The sequence below is a fragment of the Strix aluco genome, chromosome 19, assembly GCF_031877795.1.
Source record: "Strix aluco isolate bStrAlu1 chromosome 19, bStrAlu1.hap1, whole genome shotgun sequence".
Taxonomy (NCBI): Eukaryota; Metazoa; Chordata; class Aves; order Strigiformes; family Strigidae; genus Strix; species Strix aluco.
In genome coordinates this window covers 9,395,347-9,415,681 of record NC_133949.1, presented here as the reverse complement: position 1 = coordinate 9,415,681, position 20,335 = coordinate 9,395,347, and the positions used below count along the sequence as shown (strand labels likewise).

The 20,335-nt window shown below is 44.5% G+C and overlaps 1 protein-coding gene across 4 annotated transcripts in view; it reads left to right on the top strand.

Annotated features, from left to right (window-relative positions):
- Window positions 1–15: 15 nt before the first annotated feature.
- Window positions 16–20,335, top strand: part of AP2B1 (adaptor related protein complex 2 subunit beta 1) — an 80,071-nt gene continuing 59,751 nt past the window's right edge. For 2 of the 4 annotated variants that reach the window (XM_074845461.1, XM_074845458.1), the window contains exons 1-5: window positions 16–131; window positions 4,355–4,412; window positions 6,483–6,588; window positions 7,626–7,761; window positions 9,453–9,698. In XM_074845461.1, the coding sequence (XP_074701562.1) occupies window positions 4,376–4,412; window positions 6,483–6,588; window positions 7,626–7,761; window positions 9,453–9,698 (525 nt within the window). In that variant the 5' untranslated portion in view covers window positions 16–131; window positions 4,355–4,375. Of the gene's footprint in view, window positions 132–2,090; window positions 2,159–4,354; window positions 4,413–6,482; window positions 6,589–7,625; window positions 7,762–9,452; window positions 9,699–20,335 lie in introns of all 4 variants that reach the window. The other 2 variants (XM_074845459.1, XM_074845460.1) reach the window with 2 other exon arrangements.

Here is a 20,335-nt window from a genome sequence, read left to right as displayed (position 1 = left end):
CTGTGGTGGCAGGGGCGCGGCCGCTCTAGGCGGGGGAGGGTTTGTTCTCGCTCCTCGCGAGTCCTCCCGGTCCCTCCGCTCCGCTTCCGGTTCCGCCGCCGCCCCCACAGCGGTGTGTCCGTCCCGCCGCCGTGAGTGGGGCCGGGGGAGCCGCTGCGGGGCACGGGGGGGGGGGCATGGGAGGGGTCACTGGGAGAGCGGGGGCCGGCACTGGTGGGGTACTGGGAGGGGAGACTGGGATGGGGTGGGGAGGGGCACTGGGAGGGGATACTGAGGGGAGGTGAGGGGCACTGGTGAGGCCCTGGTGGGTTACTGGGAGGGGGGACTGGAATAGGGTGGGGGTAGGGTCGCTGGTGAGGCACTAGGAGAGGGTGAGGAGCACTGGTGGGTTACTGGGATAGGGTGGAGAGGGTCACTGGTGAGGTACTGGGAGGACTGGGCAGGTGGGTGTAGAGGTGCTGGAGGGGAGAGGATAAGGGGTGGGTGATGGGAGTAGGGACGGCTGTGGGGGTGAGCGCTGGGCCCTGGGAGGAGGTGGGGTGGGAGGGCGGGTGCTGGAGGTGGGGGTGCTGTGGGGTGGGCTGGACTGGGGCTTGGTGGGACTGGGGAAGGGAGGCGGGATGGGAGTGAGCAGAGCAAGCTGCTGGGATACTGGCGGGACTGGGCAGGGACTACGGCTGGGGTGCTGAAGGGGACTGGGCAGGCACTGAGGGGGCTGCTGGGACTGGGAATGCTGGGAGGGGAGCTGGGATTGGTGGGGGATGCTCCTGCAACTTGAGGGGTACTGGGAGAGGTCTGGGGAGTGCTGCTGTGGGGGGAAGGAGGGTGGGCAGGGGTTTTGAGGGGGCCGGGGATGCCTGGGAGGAGGGTGGGTGGGGGCTGCGGGTCCTGCTGAGGCTGGAGGCAGGTGGTGTGTGGGGGGGTTGGTGGTAAAGCTGGGATGGGGGTCTGAGGATTAAGGCAGTGATAGGAACCACAGGGTGTTTGAGAGTGGGGTGGAGAGCACCAAAGGGGTGTTTTTTCCCTAAGATGGAAATGAATTACCTGCCCCTAGCACATGCTGGTAGGGATGCAGGTTTCTAAAGCTGAAGTGCTGCTTTCCCTTTGCCATCTGTGTTTGGCCCCTTTGGAGGCTCTGGCGGCCCTGAGCCACGCTTGGGCTGTTGTGTGGCTACTTGAGAAGCTTTGCAGATGAAATGGTGCAAATAAGAGGTGGTACCAGCTGGAGTGCAAGCCAGGTTAAACCAGGGATCACTTTAGACATGTAGGAGTTCAACACTGGATTGTTTCAGTGCTAGGGAGCTTGGATCAATACTGAGCCCTTAAACCTGCCACCTTGTTTACACCTATATGAAATCAGTGGTGGGCAGCTCATCAGGCTGTCATTGGAGTCATGCATGGGGCAGTGCAAGTGTTGGTCAGACACAGGATCCAGTTTTCTGTGTGGTTTTGGGCTGAGGAGGCTTATGTTTCTGGTTATGGTTCCTTAGTCTTTTCATTTAATCATATTTTTGGTTCAGTCTACATTTAAATGTCAAGCCAATGCTTAAAGCATTAAACATTGCCAGAGCTTCTGGAGAAATTCCTCTTATTTCGTCTCTTGTTTGCTGGGGTTGAAACAGGAGCCTTTTGCTGTCAGCTCAAACACCTCTCACCTGTTTCCACCTTAGCAAGTGTTGGGCACAGAAGGGTAGTAAGGAAGGGGCAATCTGATGTAGATTTTCTCCTAAAAATACAAGGACATCCATGTTGTTGTCATAATTTATCTTGGCTCTCTTCAACTTAGATTTGTGTATAAGAAGCTGGCATTTTCTTGAGTTATTTAAAACATTGCTATTTGTATATCTGGGCTATTTTGCTTTTGGCCTTCATCTGGGACTTGCTGTAAACCACGCTGGGTTTGCTTAGTGGATGAGATAATAGTACTGCTAGCAAGCTGTCCCTGAACAATGTGCAAAGCAAGCTCTGATATACAGGAAGCAAAAATCTGTGTGCTCATGAGAAAGAGCTTTCTCCTGTGTTGCACTTGGAATATTATGGTGGTTTGCTTTTTGACCTAAGTGAGATCTCGTTTGCATCTATCAAAACAGGTTGTAGATACACATGCTGCGCTGAGCCTTACCTGTCTGAGTGTTTCTAGGATTCTTCATGTTTCCAAGTATGTGATCTGAAATTAGGAAAACAATGAAATGTCCAGCTTTGGGGTTTAAAGATCATCTCTGAAATTCAGCAAGGTTTCTTTCTCTGTGTAGCTTTATGCAACAGGGATGATGTGTATGGTTTTTTTGTTTGTTTTTTTCTTTCCCTCTCCTGGATTTTCTCTATAATCTGCTGCTCTGCCCACTGTTAAAATAATATTGGACTAGCTCAGCTGGGAGGGACGACCCAGGTTGACAAATCCACATATAATACAAACAGTGAATGGCAAGGCTGTGTTCAATGCCTTTTGCATGGCACCATGCCAGATGCTCTTGTAGAGGAAAACATTTAAGTCATCTTTTAAGCTGAGCTCAAATCCGAAGGACTGTGGCGGCAATAACACTGCGGCTGAACGCGGGCTGTGTTTTTAATTATAAAACAAGACCCACAACAGCTTTTTCTTTTGTGATGCTGTGACTACTTTCTTTTGCTGGAAAGATTGCAGTGTTGTGACTCATGCAGCTTTCCCAACCCAGCCTCTGTTTTAGAAAGAGGGCAAACATCTCCTGCAGGAGGAATGCGCTTCCAGAGCTGTCCCCAGGCATAGTTTGCTCTTCAGCTTGGCAGGAGCAGAAAGGGAGAGAAATCAAACCAAACCCAGTAATGCTGCCTAATTGGGATGAGGCAGTAACCACGCAGGCACAGGGCAGGCAGGAGCTCTGGGGAACTGGGCTGAGCAACAGGTTGTTTCTCATCTGGCTGCTTGGCAGTTGGACAAGATTACAACTGCTCTGCATTACCATGCTGTAGAGCACGTTGAAGGTGGTAGAAATTGTGGCATTATCCCTCGGCTGCTGCTGCTGGGAATTCAGCTGCTGAGGTATTAAATTGATCAAGGTGGATAGGTGGAAAAAGAATGGTGGTGGTGTGGGGTTGGTTAAGGGATGAGGAAGGAAAGCGTTAAGAAACAGCAAGCTGGTTGCACTGCTGGGCAGTGTCATGGAGTTCAGAGCTGCGCTTGTCCTTTTGTTGCTGAGCCAGCAAGACCTTTGAGGCAAGACAGGCAGCGTTTAGGGAACAGATGACTTGCTGCTTTGCTGGTAGCATTTAAGGTCATGGAAATATGTACAAGAGAAGGGGAACTGGGCAAAAAAAAAATAGAAAAAGGAGGGAGGAGGTAGGAAAATCCCTTTTTGGGATAGTTTTAGGGTCATAGGTTCTTAGCACTGATGCAGACTTTCATCAAAAAGAGTAAAACTGCCCACTCCTATGCTTGTTTTTCAGCCAGTACTTGAAAATTGTTTGAGTGATATTTGTCACAGAGCTGGCAATTGTAAGAATAAAATGATGTATATCCACATACGTTTGGGCGATCCCTGTATTCTAAGGTATTAATAATTTGGTTCTGTGGAGCAAGAAGAATGCTGGTGAGACTGTTCTCACAGCTCTGCTAAGCACTTGCTGGCCCAGCAGCATATTTTGGCCCTGTGCAAGAAAATGCAGTGCAGCACTGAGAGAAGCATGTGAGTGTCAGCGGTGGGATGTCAGATCACGCAGAGAAAGATTTCAATTTCAAGCTTGAAAAAACTGAAAAGTAATGGCTTTTATTTTCAAAAAGCTGCTTTGCATCTCCCGGGAACAAAAGAAGAGAAAGAAATGAAAGAAGGGCCTCGGGGTGGGTATTGCAAGTAGGGTTAATTGTTCCTTCCATCAAGATGCAACACAGGGAAGTATCGTTAGGGGGAGTTGACAGTTTCCTTTGTCTGAAACACGGACTTCTCCCTTCCAGTCGAGATATCAAATGTGCAGTGCTTTTTTTGGAAAACGAAATTGTGTACCCCGGGGAAAGACAGCTACAGAACATATCAAGATCTGCTGATTATGAGGAGTTAAAAAACCGCCTTTTCTGAGATTGAGAGTTTAAAAAGCTGGGCTGAGCACCACTGCTTTTCTAGCCTGCCCGCCTCAGGCTGTTGTGTTTTCACTAACATTGTTCATCTGAGCCCTTTAAATCCGTGGGTTTGCCAAGTAATATCAGCAGCAGGTGCAGAATGAAGATTGTGAAACTTGTGCCTGTGGATGTAAAGCATTTGCTTCTTCCCTTACCTTATGCACTCACCAGACGTCCGTTCTCTGAATTCCTGCCTTGCAAACTGGGTGTTGTCAGCGCCAAATGCTGTTTGACTACTTGTTCTTTTTTTATTATTATTCTCAGGTATTTTAAGGAACTGGAACCATGACGGACTCCAAATACTTCACGACCAATAAAAAAGGTTAGTGTTAAGCTGGTGCAGTGGATTGAAGGTGGTGGGTGGCTATTTTTACACAGCTTTTCTAACTGCATGCAGAAGAACTTGTGCTTTTCTGTTAGCTCTGTCCCTGTTTCTCGTCTTAATCATCCAGGGAGAAACTTTGCAAGTAGGTCACACGGTGACAAAAGACAAAACTGATGTATTATATGGTTTTGTGATGCACAAAATGACCCAAATTGCTGCTTTTTCAATGATCAGTGAACAAAACATTGGGTTTTCAGCACCAATCTGGTCAGAGATAAAGTTTTACTTATGGGCTAACAACTTCAAGACTGAGGATGGTTGTTCTGTTGGGCATCACAGGATTAAGTTGAGTGAGAGACATGTAATATTTAAGGTGTAAGTGTGCATCTTTACATCAAACTCTTGCAAAGATAATGGGATTTCCTGTTGCCGTTTCCTGCAAAGCTACAGTGCTCCGTTTGACTTTCGCTGGGCTTTACTGTAGGCGTGGTGCTCACGTCACCTCAGGACAAACTGATGCCGTTAAAAATGGGAAGACTGGAAAGGATCTTTGGGGACATTTTACCCATTTACCTGTTCCAGAGCAGGGCTTGTACTGCTGTAACTGTCCCAGGCAGATTTTATTTTCTAACCTGTTCTTAAACTAAATACTGTTGCTGACTGCAATTTGAGCCTGATGTTGCTCATCCTTCTCCAGCAGATGTGGAAAATGCTTCGCATTGACCTCTCCTTTTCAGAATGGCTGAGTGTTTCTGGTGAATGCTTGCCAGTGAAAAAACTACCGTGTTTCTCCATTCATGTTTCATTAAGCTTCAGAATGAGCTCATAAATTAAGCAAATGCAGTTCGCATCTTTCTAAGGAACAACTCTGTCTGTAAGTTCAGTCTTAAAGGCAGATTTTTCTGGGATGGCTGCAGTAGGCCAGCCTGCACTGTCTGAGCTCTAGTGAGCATGCTGCTGCTGGCTCAGCTCTGCTCAGGGGCACGATCTCAGTGTAACGCCAGCATCTCTTTCCCAGGCAGGAGGTATGGCGAGTGGTCACTGCACTGTGTTCTTCAGAACAGTATCTTCTCTTCCTTTTTGAAGTACCTGTTAATCTTTTTGCGTCAGACTCTTCAGTAATTAGTGCTGCTGATCTGACAAAGTGGCACTGGTGTGTAGGAATCAAAGGTTAGGGTCTAGAATGTATTTTGTCAGAGATTTTGATATTTGTAATGTGTCTTCAGCCTGTGGCTTCCAGTGGGAATACTGCTCGCTGGCCTTCCTAGAGAAAGCTGTCTCTTGGTCAGGAGCATTCTTCTCACACCACTTGCTCTGTCTGGGACAGGCCTGATAAGTGGTCTTTTGCATGTGTGGCTTTGTTTTGCAAACTTGCTTTTGCTACTTTTGTGATCCAGCCTGAACTAACTTTCCATGCAGTAATATCTGGAAGAGTTAGTGTCGTGGAAGAGTCTGCTTTGGCAACCCTGGAATCCGGGCAAGCTGTGTTGCATGCTGCTTTTGTTAGTAGTAGCTCTGTCTTTCTAGCTTGAAAGGAATTTATTCCACTGGACTAAATTTGTGCTTTCCTGTTTCTGCCACTGTGTATCATGGCATTTGGGCTACACTACAGTCTGCTGTTTTCTCATTGCATTCGCAGGAAGCAGGCGATGATGAGCAAAAGTTAAAAAGTCTGGGCAAAATTCCTAGCTTAGTTAGTTTTTTCTTACAGGCACGAATCTGGTGTCTCCAAATATCTTTTCATCCTAGTTATATAATAGTTGCCTCTGAGACAGACGCTGAAGTGATGTGATTTAATGTTCTAGAAGTGGGAGAGCTGCAACATGCAGCGTGGTTCTTGTTAACTGCTTTTTCGTTAGCAAGGTATAGCCCATATCATTCTCTTGAGCATTGCAGCTTTGCTTCTCATTGAACCGTGTTCTCCATCAGGTCTGACAGCTTCCACATGCTGCTTTACCAGTTTACGGGAACAACAGGCTGGGAAAGTAAAAAGTCACTCTTGAACTATCCCTAAAGCGAGACCCTTTCCTTCTCGCAAGAGGCTCAATCTATTTTGTCTTCTGCCAGGAGAGATTTTTGAACTGAAGGCTGAACTCAATAATGAAAAGAAAGAGAAGAGGAAAGAAGCCGTAAAGAAGGTTATTGCAGCCATGACCGTGGGGAAGGATGTCAGGTAAAAGCAACTTACCTTGCACCTGTAGCAGCTCTGGTTGTCCTGGGACTCGGTCGGGTGTACTGGCACACATCCCCGTGGAACAGCTATGAGTGTGTCATCTCGGTGTGGCTGGGGAGTGAGGCCAGCTGTGTCTTTGCCTGTGCTGTGCTCGAGTCACAGGTTTCTCAAGCTCCATCCTGTTACTGAGAGCAAAAGAAGCAACTGTTTTCAGTGCTGGTTTAGCTAGATGCCAATAGCCCTTTTTATTTAAAAACCCATCCAGAATTCACCATTTGTATGTCATTTTAGATGATGTTTTCTCACTGCTTGCTAGGCTGGGTTAGAAAGGTAATTCCAAGTGTTTTTCTTAGACTTACTTGTCATAGCATAAACTTAAGCTACATTTTAAAATTAGAGATTTTTAAGTTGAACCTTTGCTTCATAGCGATTAAAGGACACAGGCATTTACCTTCTGCAACACTGTCCCCAATACTTTTTTCTGCCCTTGAGGCAACCAGAAGAGCTTAAGCTTGAGTGAATGCTTTCTCCCTTCTGTTACTGGAGTTTACCATAAAGTTGCAATACTGGATTCATGTCAGTGTGATCTGTTGCCACAGAAATGAATACAAGGTTGCAAATTGGGTGTCATGACTTCATCACAGAATGAAGGAACAGATAAACTGTAAGGAAGAAAAAATGATCTTTTTGGCCAACAGCACTTGCCCTTCACCTTTCGACCTCTACAGCATACCTGAGAGCTGCAGATATCCCTGTGTAACTTCCTGTGTTCTTCTGCAGTGCTGTTTAGAGATTGCATACCATGCAATCTCACTGCTTTTTTTGATCTTGGGCGGAAGTGTTGATCTGCTTGAGGGTAGAAGGCTGAGTCACCATCCCTAGAAGTATTTAAAAGACATGTAGATGTGGTGCTTAGGGATGTGGTTTAGCGGTGGACTTGTCAGTGCTAAGTTAACAGTTGGAGTTGATGATCCTAAAGGTCTTTTCCAATCTAAATGATTCTACAATTCTGTTCTTGCTTACTGTTGTTTATCCAGCTCGCTCTTTCCTGATGTTGTGAACTGCATGCAGACTGACAACCTGGAGTTGAAGAAGCTGGTCTACCTGTACCTGATGAACTACGCTAAAAGTCAGCCAGATATGGCCATCATGGCTGTCAACAGCTTTGTGAAGGTAAGTTGCTCCCATGGCTATCAGAAAATTGCCCAGCACAGTGGCTGTCACCATGTCTCCTGTGTCTGTTAGCCTTTGTGAGCTGTTTATCTCTGCTTTTGTACTTGAGTCTCTGGGCTGGGGGTGCTTGTAGAGGAGTCTGCTGAAATCATTAGGTCCTTTCTCTCGCTGCTGCTGCTAGTTATTGCAGAGGACTTAACCACCCCTGTAAGTGCTTATGAGAGAGCCTGCTCCAGGGAAAGCTGCTTCTATTGTTTTACTAATTATCATTAAAGACCAACTTCTGGTATTAGATAACAGATTTTATATTGTTCATCTTCCAGCCTCTGTAGTATCTCTGATATATGGATATCTGCTTCTTGTTTGACTGTTTCAGCTGTGCTGTGTGGAAAACCTTTACCTCTGGTGAAACTGGAAGACAGTTCACTGAAAAAATAACAGCCTGATTGCTGTATTGCCTTTAATTCTGTTGTCAGGTTGCCTCTCCTTATCTAGGAAATACTATTGCAGTCTCACATTATGTAAGTTAAAACCCAATACTTGGAAAAAGTTTGAGACTCCTCCTGGAGTATTACAAAATCTGAGATACTGAGGAATCTGATCATGTTTTAAGTTTCTGTTGTGGTGCCTGAGGCTGAAAGAGGTGAGGAGACCTAGACAGAGAGCAGGTCTGCTCTTCTGGCCAAAGGAGATGTCTCTTATCTTCCTCTCTGGAAAGAATATTGTTGTCTGCCATATCTTTAAAGTGTAATTCTGTTAGAATGGACTGACAAACAAACGTGATGTTTTCCAGCTTCATGCTGCTCCACACAAGGAAATGTCCTTTTTGGCAAGTTGAGGGACAAGTGTTAGTAAAGAGAAAGTGTTCACACTAGTCTGCACTAGCTCAGCACTTCATATGCAGTTCACAGTTCAAGGTGTTGGATGTGCTGGTAAGACATATCACTTCTCTGGTATGCTTTGAAAGTGATGCATTCAGGTGTGTGTTCAGCTGTAGGAAATTTAAACAGTGAAAGATAAATGTACCTTATGCTTTTGGAGGTCGTTCTGCAGCCATCCTTTTATAGGCTGATTTTGGAGGAGCATTGCTCAAAGATGTAGATGGATTGGATGTATGGAAAGTTACGTAGTCTTGAAGTATGAAATGTTTTATCCCCTTTTTCTTTTTCGTCATCAGAAGAGCACCTCTAGACTAGCCTTTGCTTAGTGCTTCATAGGTTGCAAACATAGAACTGATGGCCTGTGAGAAATAGGCCTTGATTACTGTTGCATTGTGTTTAGTTGTTGACTTTTCCCATTATATCCTCTTGCTCCCTTAAACCAGTAAGGCTGTGAACTTTGTCTGAAAGGTGCCCGTGGCTAGCTTTTGGGTGGTAAGAGCTGCCTCACTAGTTTATCTGTAGCTGCTAGATCATGCTGAAAGAAGTTTCGCCTGGGAGAACCAAGGGACGCTGAGATCACAATTTTACAAGCTATCATAGCGTGAAAACATCTTCAGATAGTGTGGAATGTTTCTGTGAACCAGTGAGTTCCACCTCTTATCCCTGATCTGAAATAATTGCCTCTTTTTGCCGTGTAATCAGAGAGAATGCTTTTTTGCTTTAAATACGAACAGCCTGATTCTGTCTGCAGGGAAGGTATCAGTGGCTTGTGGTGTAGATTTGTTTATTGCATGTTCTGTCCTGTTGCAGGACTGTGAAGACCCAAACCCTCTCATCCGTGCTCTGGCTGTCCGTACAATGGGATGCATCAGGGTGGACAAGATCACAGAGTATTTGTGTGAGCCTCTTCGCAAGTGTCTGAAGGATGAAGACCCTTATGTACGAAAGACTGCAGCTGTCTGTGTGGCGAAGCTGCATGACATCAATGCCCAGATGGTGGAGGACCAAGGATTTCTGGATTCTCTGCGTGACCTGATTGCAGACTCCAATCCCATGGTAACGTATATGTCCTTCCAGTGCATTGCTTGAGTTTTTAATGGGCAGATAATCAGAAATGTGAAGGTTTTCTTAATTGCAACTGCTGCACTGTAATGAATGCATTGGTTAGAGAGCACTTGTTGCCTCAGAAAACAGGTTATATTCTATTCTTAGATCTATTTTGGCTTTTGCCTGTCTTGGGTGCTGCAGCAAAAGTTTAACTTCCTGGTCAGGTAAGTCAGAAGAGCAAGAAATACTCAATGCTGCTACATTGATGACAGCTTGTAGCTATTGCTTTCCTACAGGCTTTGGCTCTTCTTGGAGTAAGAGGTTGGATGAATTCATTCACTAATGCAGATAAATCCACTGGCCTGTAATGAGTGGAGAAAATCAATGCTTATGTTTTTAATAAAGTTAAATGAGTCATCAGAGCAGAGGTGGAGATCAAGACCAAGAATTTCACAGGAGTAAATTACCTACTAAATTGGTATTTCATCTCAGTTGATGAAGGGTCCATTTCCACGCCAGGCATTTTCCACTGTTATTTTGTAACTAAAAGATGGTGGCCAGTGGATTAAAGTGCCCCACCGCATAATCCTTCGATATTTTTTCCTGTGATGTACTGGGATCCAGGGAGCATACTGATATCCTTGTAACTCCTAGCAGGGAAGAAAACTTCGGCAGCTCAGTTAAGCTCAGAGTTTAAGGATGTGACTGCTACTTTTTTAGTACTTTTAGAGCACAGATCTGATTTGACTCTGCTTAAAGACATAGTTTCACATTATTAGGGTAGGACTAACAGCTCTTTCTATGGTGCATGAATCAAACCACAAAGCAGGTTGCTGTCCTGTTATAGCTGTCTTTGGGCAGGTTTGGATAAATCCAGTGCAGGTGGTAAGGTACCACACCCTTTAGTAGCAGAGTGAAAGCTGCTGATTGCTTTTCTTACAGCTTTCTAGAGACAGTAAAACTAAAGGTGTCTTGGCTTTCACAGGCACAAGTCTGTGAGCAGTGGAGCCTTTCAGAAGATATAGGTGTCTATTGCCTTTGATAACCAGCTCTCTTACAAGCTGTTTTTTTTGTACACCCCCCCTGAATTTTTTTTTAATGTCAGGTTTCTGCATGAATATTGATGACTACTTGAAGATGCTCTCTCTGTCTAGGCAGTTCTAAGGCATATAGGGGAACACCTGCTTGTTTAATGTTGAGAGTGTGCCTTGCAGCCTCTCAAAGTACTTGATGGGGCTGCTTTAGTTCCGTGTAAATGCTAGCCCCTGGCGTTCACTAGCTCACAGGCAGCAGTGGAGTGTGCTGTAGACAGGGATATAAGCTACTCCTAGCCTTTCTCCAACTCTTTAATTTTCTTCTGCTGATTATAGCCACATGGGTATGGGTTGAGGAGCTCAGGCTGAAAAGATGTGGTACTTCAGGAGACATTAATAAGATTTTGCTTGCCCTTTCTGCTTGTCGATCTCTGTGGAACTAACGGTTTTGGTAAATGAACCATTGGCTGTTACGAGAGCACCGATATCCATTTCAAAAACACATTAACTTAATACTGACTTAAATGAATGGAGAGAAGAGGAGAAATACCAAAGGGCAGTGTATGCTCCATTTGCTAAATAAACCACCAAAAGTAGCATAGGGATTCCTGATGAAACATCAGTACAACTAATGAGCTCCTTGGTGGTAATGAGGATGGGCTGGGACAGCAGAACCTTTGCAGCTGCTGCAATTGATTGCAGCTCTACAGCTGCTGAAACTGTGCAGGATCCCAGTACCTGCCTCGTGTTGTACTTGCCTGCTCTTCCCAAAGCTGAGGATTCACAGCAAGAGAATGCAATTTGGAGGAGTGATAGTGATGAAGAGAAGCCTGTGGTGTGTTTTCAGATGTGCAGGCTTTGAGAGGATCACGTGACTGGTGTTCAGTGTACTGGTTTCCCAGGTTTTACTCTAGATAGGGCATTATAGCCTTGCTTTTTAAGGGTGCACAGGGAGAGATTTTATCAGGTTTGGGGCTCTTATAGCTGCTGACTTAATACAATATTTAATCTGGTTACAAATTTTAGTAGATACAGACATTTCTTCTAGTTAAGTTTATTGCTTTGGTCCTCTTTGAAATTCATGCCTTTGTAGCACAGTGATTTCCCTCAAAAGTACAGGGGTTATCCACCCTTAATTAAGGTTCATTTTCCTAATCAAACCATTGAGCTCATTGCTGTTTTCTCCATGTGAAACTCCAGTGGGGGTTCTGCTGACCAGGAGTGGTCTTTGCCAGATAAGTTGTATTTGTGTGCAAGTTGATATTTGTAAGGGATTTCTCCATGACCAAGTGGAATGCAGCCCTGCCTGGAAGCTTTTTTTCAGTAAAATGTATGTATTTGTATCAGCTATCAAAAGAAAGATTACTGAAAATTATACAGTTGGATCTATCCTTATGGCCTATTCCTCTTTAAATGGTGCATCTCAATCATTGCAACCTGTTATCTAAATGCATTCATATATTATAAATGTTTCTCCTCTTTTGATGACTTGTGGAAATAGGCAACATTAGACACGTAATGAAGCAGAATTTTGTAGACAGGAAATCCACACTTGTTCCCTCTTCTGAGAAATGAGGACTTTGAGCAGGAGCTAAAAAACTCCTGTTGAAAAATAGTCTTCAAGAAGGGTTTTATTATGGTTTTGTAATTGGCTGCCTCTAGCACATGAGCAAGCACTAAGCATTCTAGCTGGGTGCTGGGTAGAGTAACAACTCCATCTGTGGCTTGCTAATTGCCTTGTAATTGTGCAGAGATCAGGGTGCATATTTCTGTCAGCTCAAATCACCCTCATCATAACAATGTCTGACTAAGTTGGAGGTGACCTTGTCAGAAATATCTTGGCTTTGGGGTTGGGGTTTTTTTGTGTGTTTTTGGACTAATAGTTTATTATCATAGAATTGTGTGAACAGAGATTGGGGATGTTCAGGGCATTGCTTTGAAGTCCTGTTGAGGTGCTGTGGGTGCACAGCCAAGGTGCTTTACCCTTTTATCTGGGCTTTTTGTTGTCAGGATCTGGCCTTCATTCAAATACAGTAATACAGTGATCTTTTGAACAGGTGTAGGGTTGCACCCTTCCAGATGAGCTGGCTGTAGTTGTGATTAAAGGACTGACATGTGAGTCTGGTAGTTCACTAGGTTTTTCTGAAAAACCTCTCTGGTAGCTTTGCAGTTTCTCCTGGTTGAATTAATTCAAACATCTAATTGCATATATACTGATATGGATATATATGGCAAGTCACCAGATGGCTTGGTGGCTTATTACATTTCAGCTGAGTTATCCCAGATGTCTTACCTTCTGCAGGCAGTGGGCCAGTAATGCAAGCAATGGGCCAGTAACTCATACAAGGGCATGGTTCAGTTACTGGGCGGTTACACTGCAGAAGTTTGATTGGGGACAGAGTCTTTAATCTTGTTTTACAGATACACATAAAGTGCCTGTGGCTGTACTTTGTCCCTTGGGATCCTGCAAAGAGTTCCCCTCCATAGAGGGAACCCTCACTTCTTCCCAGAGCTGGCTTAGGCAAACCCTTCTCCTTTTTTGCTGTGCATTTCCTTGCACGAAGCTCCACAGAACCAGGTCTAGATGAATATAAAACTAGGGCCTGGCTATCAGTGGGCTGTTGGACTTACTCAGTCCTCGGGGCCTTTCTTGCTGATACCGTTGGTATAGTGCAACTCAGAAAGCATGTTCTAACAAAATACCATTTCAGTATGACACCCCAGGATTGTTGTGCACTCCTGCTTGTATGCAGGATGGCAGATTACTCTGCAAAATGCTGTTCACACCCAGCAACACCAGTAGATAATAGTGGGGTGAGAGAGGTAGGTCTGTTACACACCTACTGATGGCCAGAGACTCTCTGTAGTCTCGGACAAACTTTTTTTGGTCTTTTTCCTGATCCTGTCTTGTTCTGACATCTGTGACTCAGACCTAATGACTGCTCATCGTTGGAGCATTGCAAGTGCTGAGCCCTGGTGACGAAGAGCAAGGCCACGAGATGGCAGCAGTTTAAAGCAGAAACAAAGCTGTTGATAGACACCTTATTTTGTAACTAGTTCCCTCCTGGCTTTTATCTGCACTTGGTTTTCTTCAGGAATGTAAACATTAGCAGAAAAACGTAAGAGAAAATCCATCTTAAGCCTGACTGATCTTTTAATATTTGAACGCAACAACCTTTCCCTCCAAATATTTTCAATCCTTGACCTTCTAGAGTAATTTTTAACCCATCGAATGCTTTTCTTGACAATCTACCTGTTATCCTGCTTAAGTTAGGTTGATGTCGCCTTCTCCCAGTTCTTTTCTAGGTGCTGTTGGGTTTTTAATTTTTTGTAGCATTTCTTCTTCCTCATATTCCGCTTGGTCACTGTGATGTGATGGATCTAAGCTTTCACAGGTGCGGCTGTTCTGCTCCTGTGTTTGTGTGGACTGTATAGACATAACTCTTACGTGCTGTCCCATAATATGTCATGTTTTACACCATCTACATGTCACAGTTTATTGAGAGAAACACTGCTGTGAATCAATATGGAGTAAATACTAAGATCACATAGGAAGCTGATTAGTAAATACACCAAGTGTGTGAAATATAATTAAACTTTTGTTGTGCCTGAGTGTTTTTTTGCCTTTAGCATTAACCTGCACTAAGAAGGGAATCTATAGAGAACTGACAGCTAGAGGTGGTGAGGTCCATCTTGATCTAATCAGAATTCCCTCTAGTGCTAGTGAGTTTCTGAAGTTCACAGACTAGAGTAAAAACCTGTTGATATAAATCACAGTGCTCCCTTGTCTCCTGCTGTGACTGCAAGCCATGTAGGTTCCTTCTCTGCCAGCCAGAACTTCAGAGTGTGTGTTTGGGCTTCCTGGATGACCTTATGGAGGAAGAAGGTCCTCCTTTTGTTCTCTTCCCTACTAGCTGGAAAACAGTATGTCTTTCTGAGATCATGTCCTGAGGAATAAGCCTGTTTATAAACAGAGGCAGCTTTTGCCTCGTGGGCTGTCCTCTGCTGTGTACTTTGCAGGAATTTTATTCCTCTCTGTGTAAAAAAGGTGAGAAATAAACCCCTTGCTGAGAAACTGTTGGTGGTCCTCTGAGTCCCAGAAGGACTTAGTGGCAGGCAGTCTAGGATGTGGGACTTCTCTTATACAGCAGGGAGTGGAACACCACCTTCTTCATGGGTGCAGGGTAGCGCTCATTCCTCGTGGGGAAACTTGGACTTCTCACAGCTCTGTGTTTTCCCCTCTGCAGCTGATGCTTTATCTAGTGCAAGGAGTGAACCGCCACTGTTGGATGAGTTTGCGATTCCTGCTCAGAAGGTTGTAAGGACTTGAAAATTCACATCCTAGTATGGAGCTGAATATTGGTAGGAGCTGTGGGCTGTGCCTCAGCAGTGTGTTGTCAGCCTGAGGCTGCCTCCAAGATACCCTGCCTGCCCCACTGCCTGAAAAATGTCCCTTTTCAGCCTAGGTGTTGCAGAGTGAAGGCTGTATCTTGAAGTCCCACAACCATGTCTGTGTTGGTCCTGTGTGTGGCTTTGGGTTTTTTAATCTGTCAGTGCTGCAGATGGAGATGATAGTTCTTCTGCGAGATACTTGATGGCATTTGTAGGCATCAGTAGGTGGAATTTGTTTACCCATCGTTGTATATGTTACAGTGAATGAGACCATTGCTTAGGGGCTGATGAAGAGTGGTGGATTTACTTTGGGGCTCTTTAATGAATGTTCCTGCTGATTAGATGAGGCTGCCCAGGAGGGAGAGCAACACTTATTGCAGAGTAAGCAGACAGCTAGCAATAGCAAGCTGGAAATGAAGTAGGCAGAGGTTGTGGAGGAGGCTGTATAAAGCAGTGGCGATGTTAATGTATGTGATGGGGTGCTTGAGAGAGGCAATGGGGGAGATTGCCAGGAGAGTTCAGAAGCCAGCTTGTGTGTCTGTGTTGCAGCAGTCAGACTGCAGAGATTGAAACTAGGGGAGGAGGGAGAGCTGCCATCTGTAAATGGCGGCACAGCTTCTGGTTAGCCACTCTGACCCCACTTGCTCTGCCTTTGGAAACCCAGTTTTGCCTTCAGGCTGAGCTCCTGCAACTGCTTCTCCAGAGGAAGGCTGCAGTCTGACTTAGAGTAGCTAGTTTTTTCTCCAGGTTGTGATCCTAAACAGGTCTGAGGGAACTTCAAGCCTGGATGTGGGACCTGATTTTTTGGTTTGGTTTTGGTAGGCTTCTGGATGAGGGATGCAGGTCTTGAGCACTTCCTGTAGAAGCCGTGCTTTTCCTTGCCTTTTGAATACCAGCACTCTGGCAGAGAGGTGCGACGGGTTTATGTGATAACGGATGAATTTCCATGACTCCACAGCCTGTCCTCCCAGACCCATCATTTATAAAGCTTAATTGACAAATTCATCCATCGGAGACCCATCTCCTTCCAATTACTGCTATCAGTATGTGTCTAATTTCCAAAGTGTTAGTCTTGCCAAATAGATCATTCCAGGATCTCTAATACCAGTCAGGATGCTGTGGAATTTTGTTGACGTGTGTCTAGATGTTACATTTTCAATTGAAACAGACACTTCTAGCTATTGACAAGCACCGTTTGTCAAAAAACGCTGTGGCTATGTTGTTCTGTAACTCTGCACCTCCCTTTTTAGGGCTACATAAGGTTTTTGTTGATGCTTAGCTGGTGCCTTTCTTCTAAATAGCTGCTTGGATCAGGCAGCCCTGTTTGCCACTGGATGGTGCCAGTGAGAATGTCTGCAAGGAAAATTGCAAAGGGCCTTAAAGAAAAACCTGCAAAAGAAACCTTTCTGGTTTCCCAGGCTGGGATCAGACCACAGTGCTTTCTGGAGGAATCATAGGGGGTTGCAGACCCTTGGTTGGCTTCCTCTGGAGCTTAGTGTCCTGCATTGGGGGGCTCAGCTGTACCAAGGAGAAACCCTTTGTGTTGGAGCCATCCCTGAGCATCATCTTGCCCACCTACTGCAAGAGGTTCAACAGTCAAGGGAAGTATGGTTTCCTGTCTTAAAACTAACACATTCTGATTTTGCAAGGACATGAGAGGAGAAGTGGTGTTTTAGTCTTCTACAAAGTGGCATTTTTCTGCAGTGCGTTGTAGGAACAGGGAAGTGCAAAAACCAGTTAGGGCAAGCGCGCCCTGGGAAGCGTAACAAACACTTTGACTTCCCTTCATTGCCACCTCCAGAAAATTCATCTCACTTGCAAAAAGGCAGGCAGGAGGTCTTCCCCACCCAGGCAGTTTTCAGGACGTGGTCAGGAACTCATCACGTATCCAGCAGTGCGGTTACAGACTTTTAGGCACTAAAGTACAACCTTCTGGAATGGAATTAGTGGAAGATGAATGACTTACCCAGAGCCCTGGAAATCTGTCACAAGTAAGGCTGAACAGAGGAGCTGTTACTTTCCAAGACTATACATAGACTGGGGATGTGTTAGTCTCCCAGAGTTTTAATTTAAAATCATATACACTGCATGCATTGACAGTCTAAGAGGTTCATATAGGCTCTCTGACTTGCCTGACTGGGCCGTTTTAAGTGTTCATAGACCATTTCTAGGGAAGCAAAGTAAAGGGGGCTTGTAGATGAAAGATATAATATGAACAGAAGTAGAGGTCAGGTACTCTGGAGAGAGAACTTGTCTGCATTAGTACTTGTTAGGGACCTTTCAAGCACACAGCATCATCTGTGGCCATGAAAATGAGTGGCCCTGTGAAATACGCATCCATGCGGATGCCCCTAATATCCCATCTGGGAGTCTGTGCTTAATGACACGAACGTACCGTGCAAGCTCAGAGTGCTCTTCGAAAATGTCAGCACCTCTCCATTCTTGAAAACATCATGTGGTGCCTGGCTCTCTTGAGGGTAGGAGCCTCCAGCTCTGTGGGGAAGGGTTCCTTTCCTCAGAATCTTTTCAGAGCCCCTTAACTTTTCTTCCTTTTCTTCATTTTTTCCTCATTTTAATGGAATGGCGAGCCAGAGATTTCTGTTTCAAGCAGCAGAACACTATTTCATTAACTCCATTACACACTTGGTTTAATTTCCAATTAGCCTGGGATGCTAGCAAAATAATCTGATTGCTTTGACTGTTTGGCGTTCTAGATCTGCCTAGCTTCCCTCCTGTCCCCCCACCCCCTGCAAAGCTTTTCCGTGTGGGTTGATAGGCAGACACTTGGGTTTTCACCCACCCCCTTTCCTCCTTGTTAATGTATTTTATACCATTTGCTCCGAGCTAAAGGTTTGAGCTGCCAGAAGGAATAACTGGCAAATCAGCGTTCCTACCTCTGCAGCTCTCCGTGAGGTCAGATCTGGTCTTTCTGGCTGCAGAAGGGGTTTGTCTGTAGGTGGGTTTAAAAATATTGGGTTCTTGTTAAATCTGTAATGTAGTTTAAATTGCAGGGTTTGTTGTTTTTTTTTTTCTAATAAGAGCCTGTGAGATTTAGTTATCCTCATCCCAGTGACACTTCTCTGAGAGTCTAAATTTGATGGGAAATTCCAGCCAAAAAGCAGCTTTATTGTCATTCGGCTCAACTGTGCTCTAACGGGATGTTGCTGTGACTGCATTTGAATAATGTTGAAATGTACCCAGGGTGAACTGGTGTACATCAGCAAGCCAGGGACCTGTTATTATTATTAATCTTCAATCTGCTCTGCATTTGTACTTTTTAGGTGTTTTTTTAGGCAGATTCTCATTGGTTGGTAGCTGTTAGCTTAAAGATGGTATTCCTAATTGCAAGTCAAGTCAGGCATTTTACAATGGGATTAACTTACAAATTTAAGCTTTTAAAAGCTTTTCCTGTTCATTAATTGTCTGGGCTCACATATCTTTTGGCTAGTGAGTTGCCCTTGGTTTTTTCCCATTATTTTTGAGAACTAAAGACTGTGCTAGATGTTAGTTTCTTGTCCTTTTAGTCTCCTCCTTCCAATCTGTGAAATAAGTTATACAACTCCTGGTTGGTTTCTCATCAAAATGAATGTGTTGCATGTTTTGAAAAGCAGAGAATGCTTCATTTGCTAAAGAAGCTTATGGCTCTTTTTCCTCAGTCAAGGTATAGCCTTGTACAGTTTCATGGAGGACTTTGTCCTGTACCACTTGTAAAGCTTTAATGGACTTTTCTTCCACACCTGAGTGCTAACTGTTAGTATCCCAGGCTGTGGACACCGCTTCAATCTTTGTTTACATGTTGCCTGAGCCATCACTTAGTGAGAGCTGTCAGCAGAGTAGGAGTGGTCGTGTACTGGAATGAAACCATGCACTGCCAGCTTGTATTGCTCTATGTTCCTGTCTCGTAATGAAGCCAATGGCAGTGCCAATGAAGAGAGGTGAGCATGCATACTTGAACCAGTGTTTGTGTTGGACTGGTTCCTGAAATCTGTTTTCATTTCAACTGTGCTGCAGCTGTGTAAAAAGCCTTGAAGATGATAATTATTTTTGTTGGCATACCATAACATGTCAGTATGTTCAGTGTGAATTGCCAGCAAATATTTTTTTTAATAAGTGTTGCTTAAAGTTTTAAGATACTCCCCATCCCTTCCCCTACTCCCTTTCGCTTCATTTATCTTGTCACCAAGTTGACAGCAGCACTGTTCTGCTGAGGTAGAAAGTGAGGACCAGCTTTAATTGTGGACTACAAGATTGTAGATCCCATCTTGTCTGGCAGAACACAGTCCTCCTTTTGTAACAACCAAGGAGACCACAGCCCATGCTCCTAAGTGCATCTTGCCATCTGACACGCTTTCTCACGGATGCTTTTAATAGAAATGTGACATCTAGTGGGTTGTCGTGTAGTGTCCCATCCTCAGCTTTGATTTGGGCACTTGAATTTATGCTGCTGTGTTAGTTCCTAAAAGAGCCCTAAAAGATCCGAAAAGCAAGACCTCATTCGCAGTCAGGTCTCTGGGTTGGAGATACTGTGCACCAGGCAGACCATGGTAACAGCATTTCTGTGCATCCTTTGCCTGTGGCAAGCTCAAAGTGATAGAGTTCACTTACTCTGCAAGGAAAAAAACTTAAGCGCAGCTGCCTTGACTTGTACTTGCCCCAGGGTTTAGGATATCCACATGGCCCAATTAGTGCAATGAAGGTGGTGCCTGGTAGTGTGAGTGCATTTGCCAAAGCTCAGCCCCGTTCCTTAGTACAACTGACGGGTACCTTCCTGCGATGCTTTGGCTCTGTCACTTTTTTAATTACTTCAAATTTTTTTTCCAAAGCCCTCATTTCATTTTATAAGTGCTTTTTCATAATGGTTTTGAACTTTTCAGTTGCTTTCATGATTTGTCTTCACTTGTAAACTTCCAAAATATAATGAAATTAAAACCGTATTTTACTTCAGTTTTATGCTGTGTCACATTAACCATTCGGGAATTAGGCAAATTAAATAATGGGAAGAATAAACAGCATATCTTACGTTACTCATTAAAACAGTACAAGAAGACAGCAGTTCTGACTGCTAACGATTGTGGTGACAGAAGGCTCATTCAACTAATGAAATTCATAAAATCTTGGATCAAAATCCTATCTCTGACCTCTAGGTGTGAAATGCAAAACAATCAACATTACCGTGCTTGTGCAATGACTTTGGAATATATTGGTTTAATGACAAGCAGT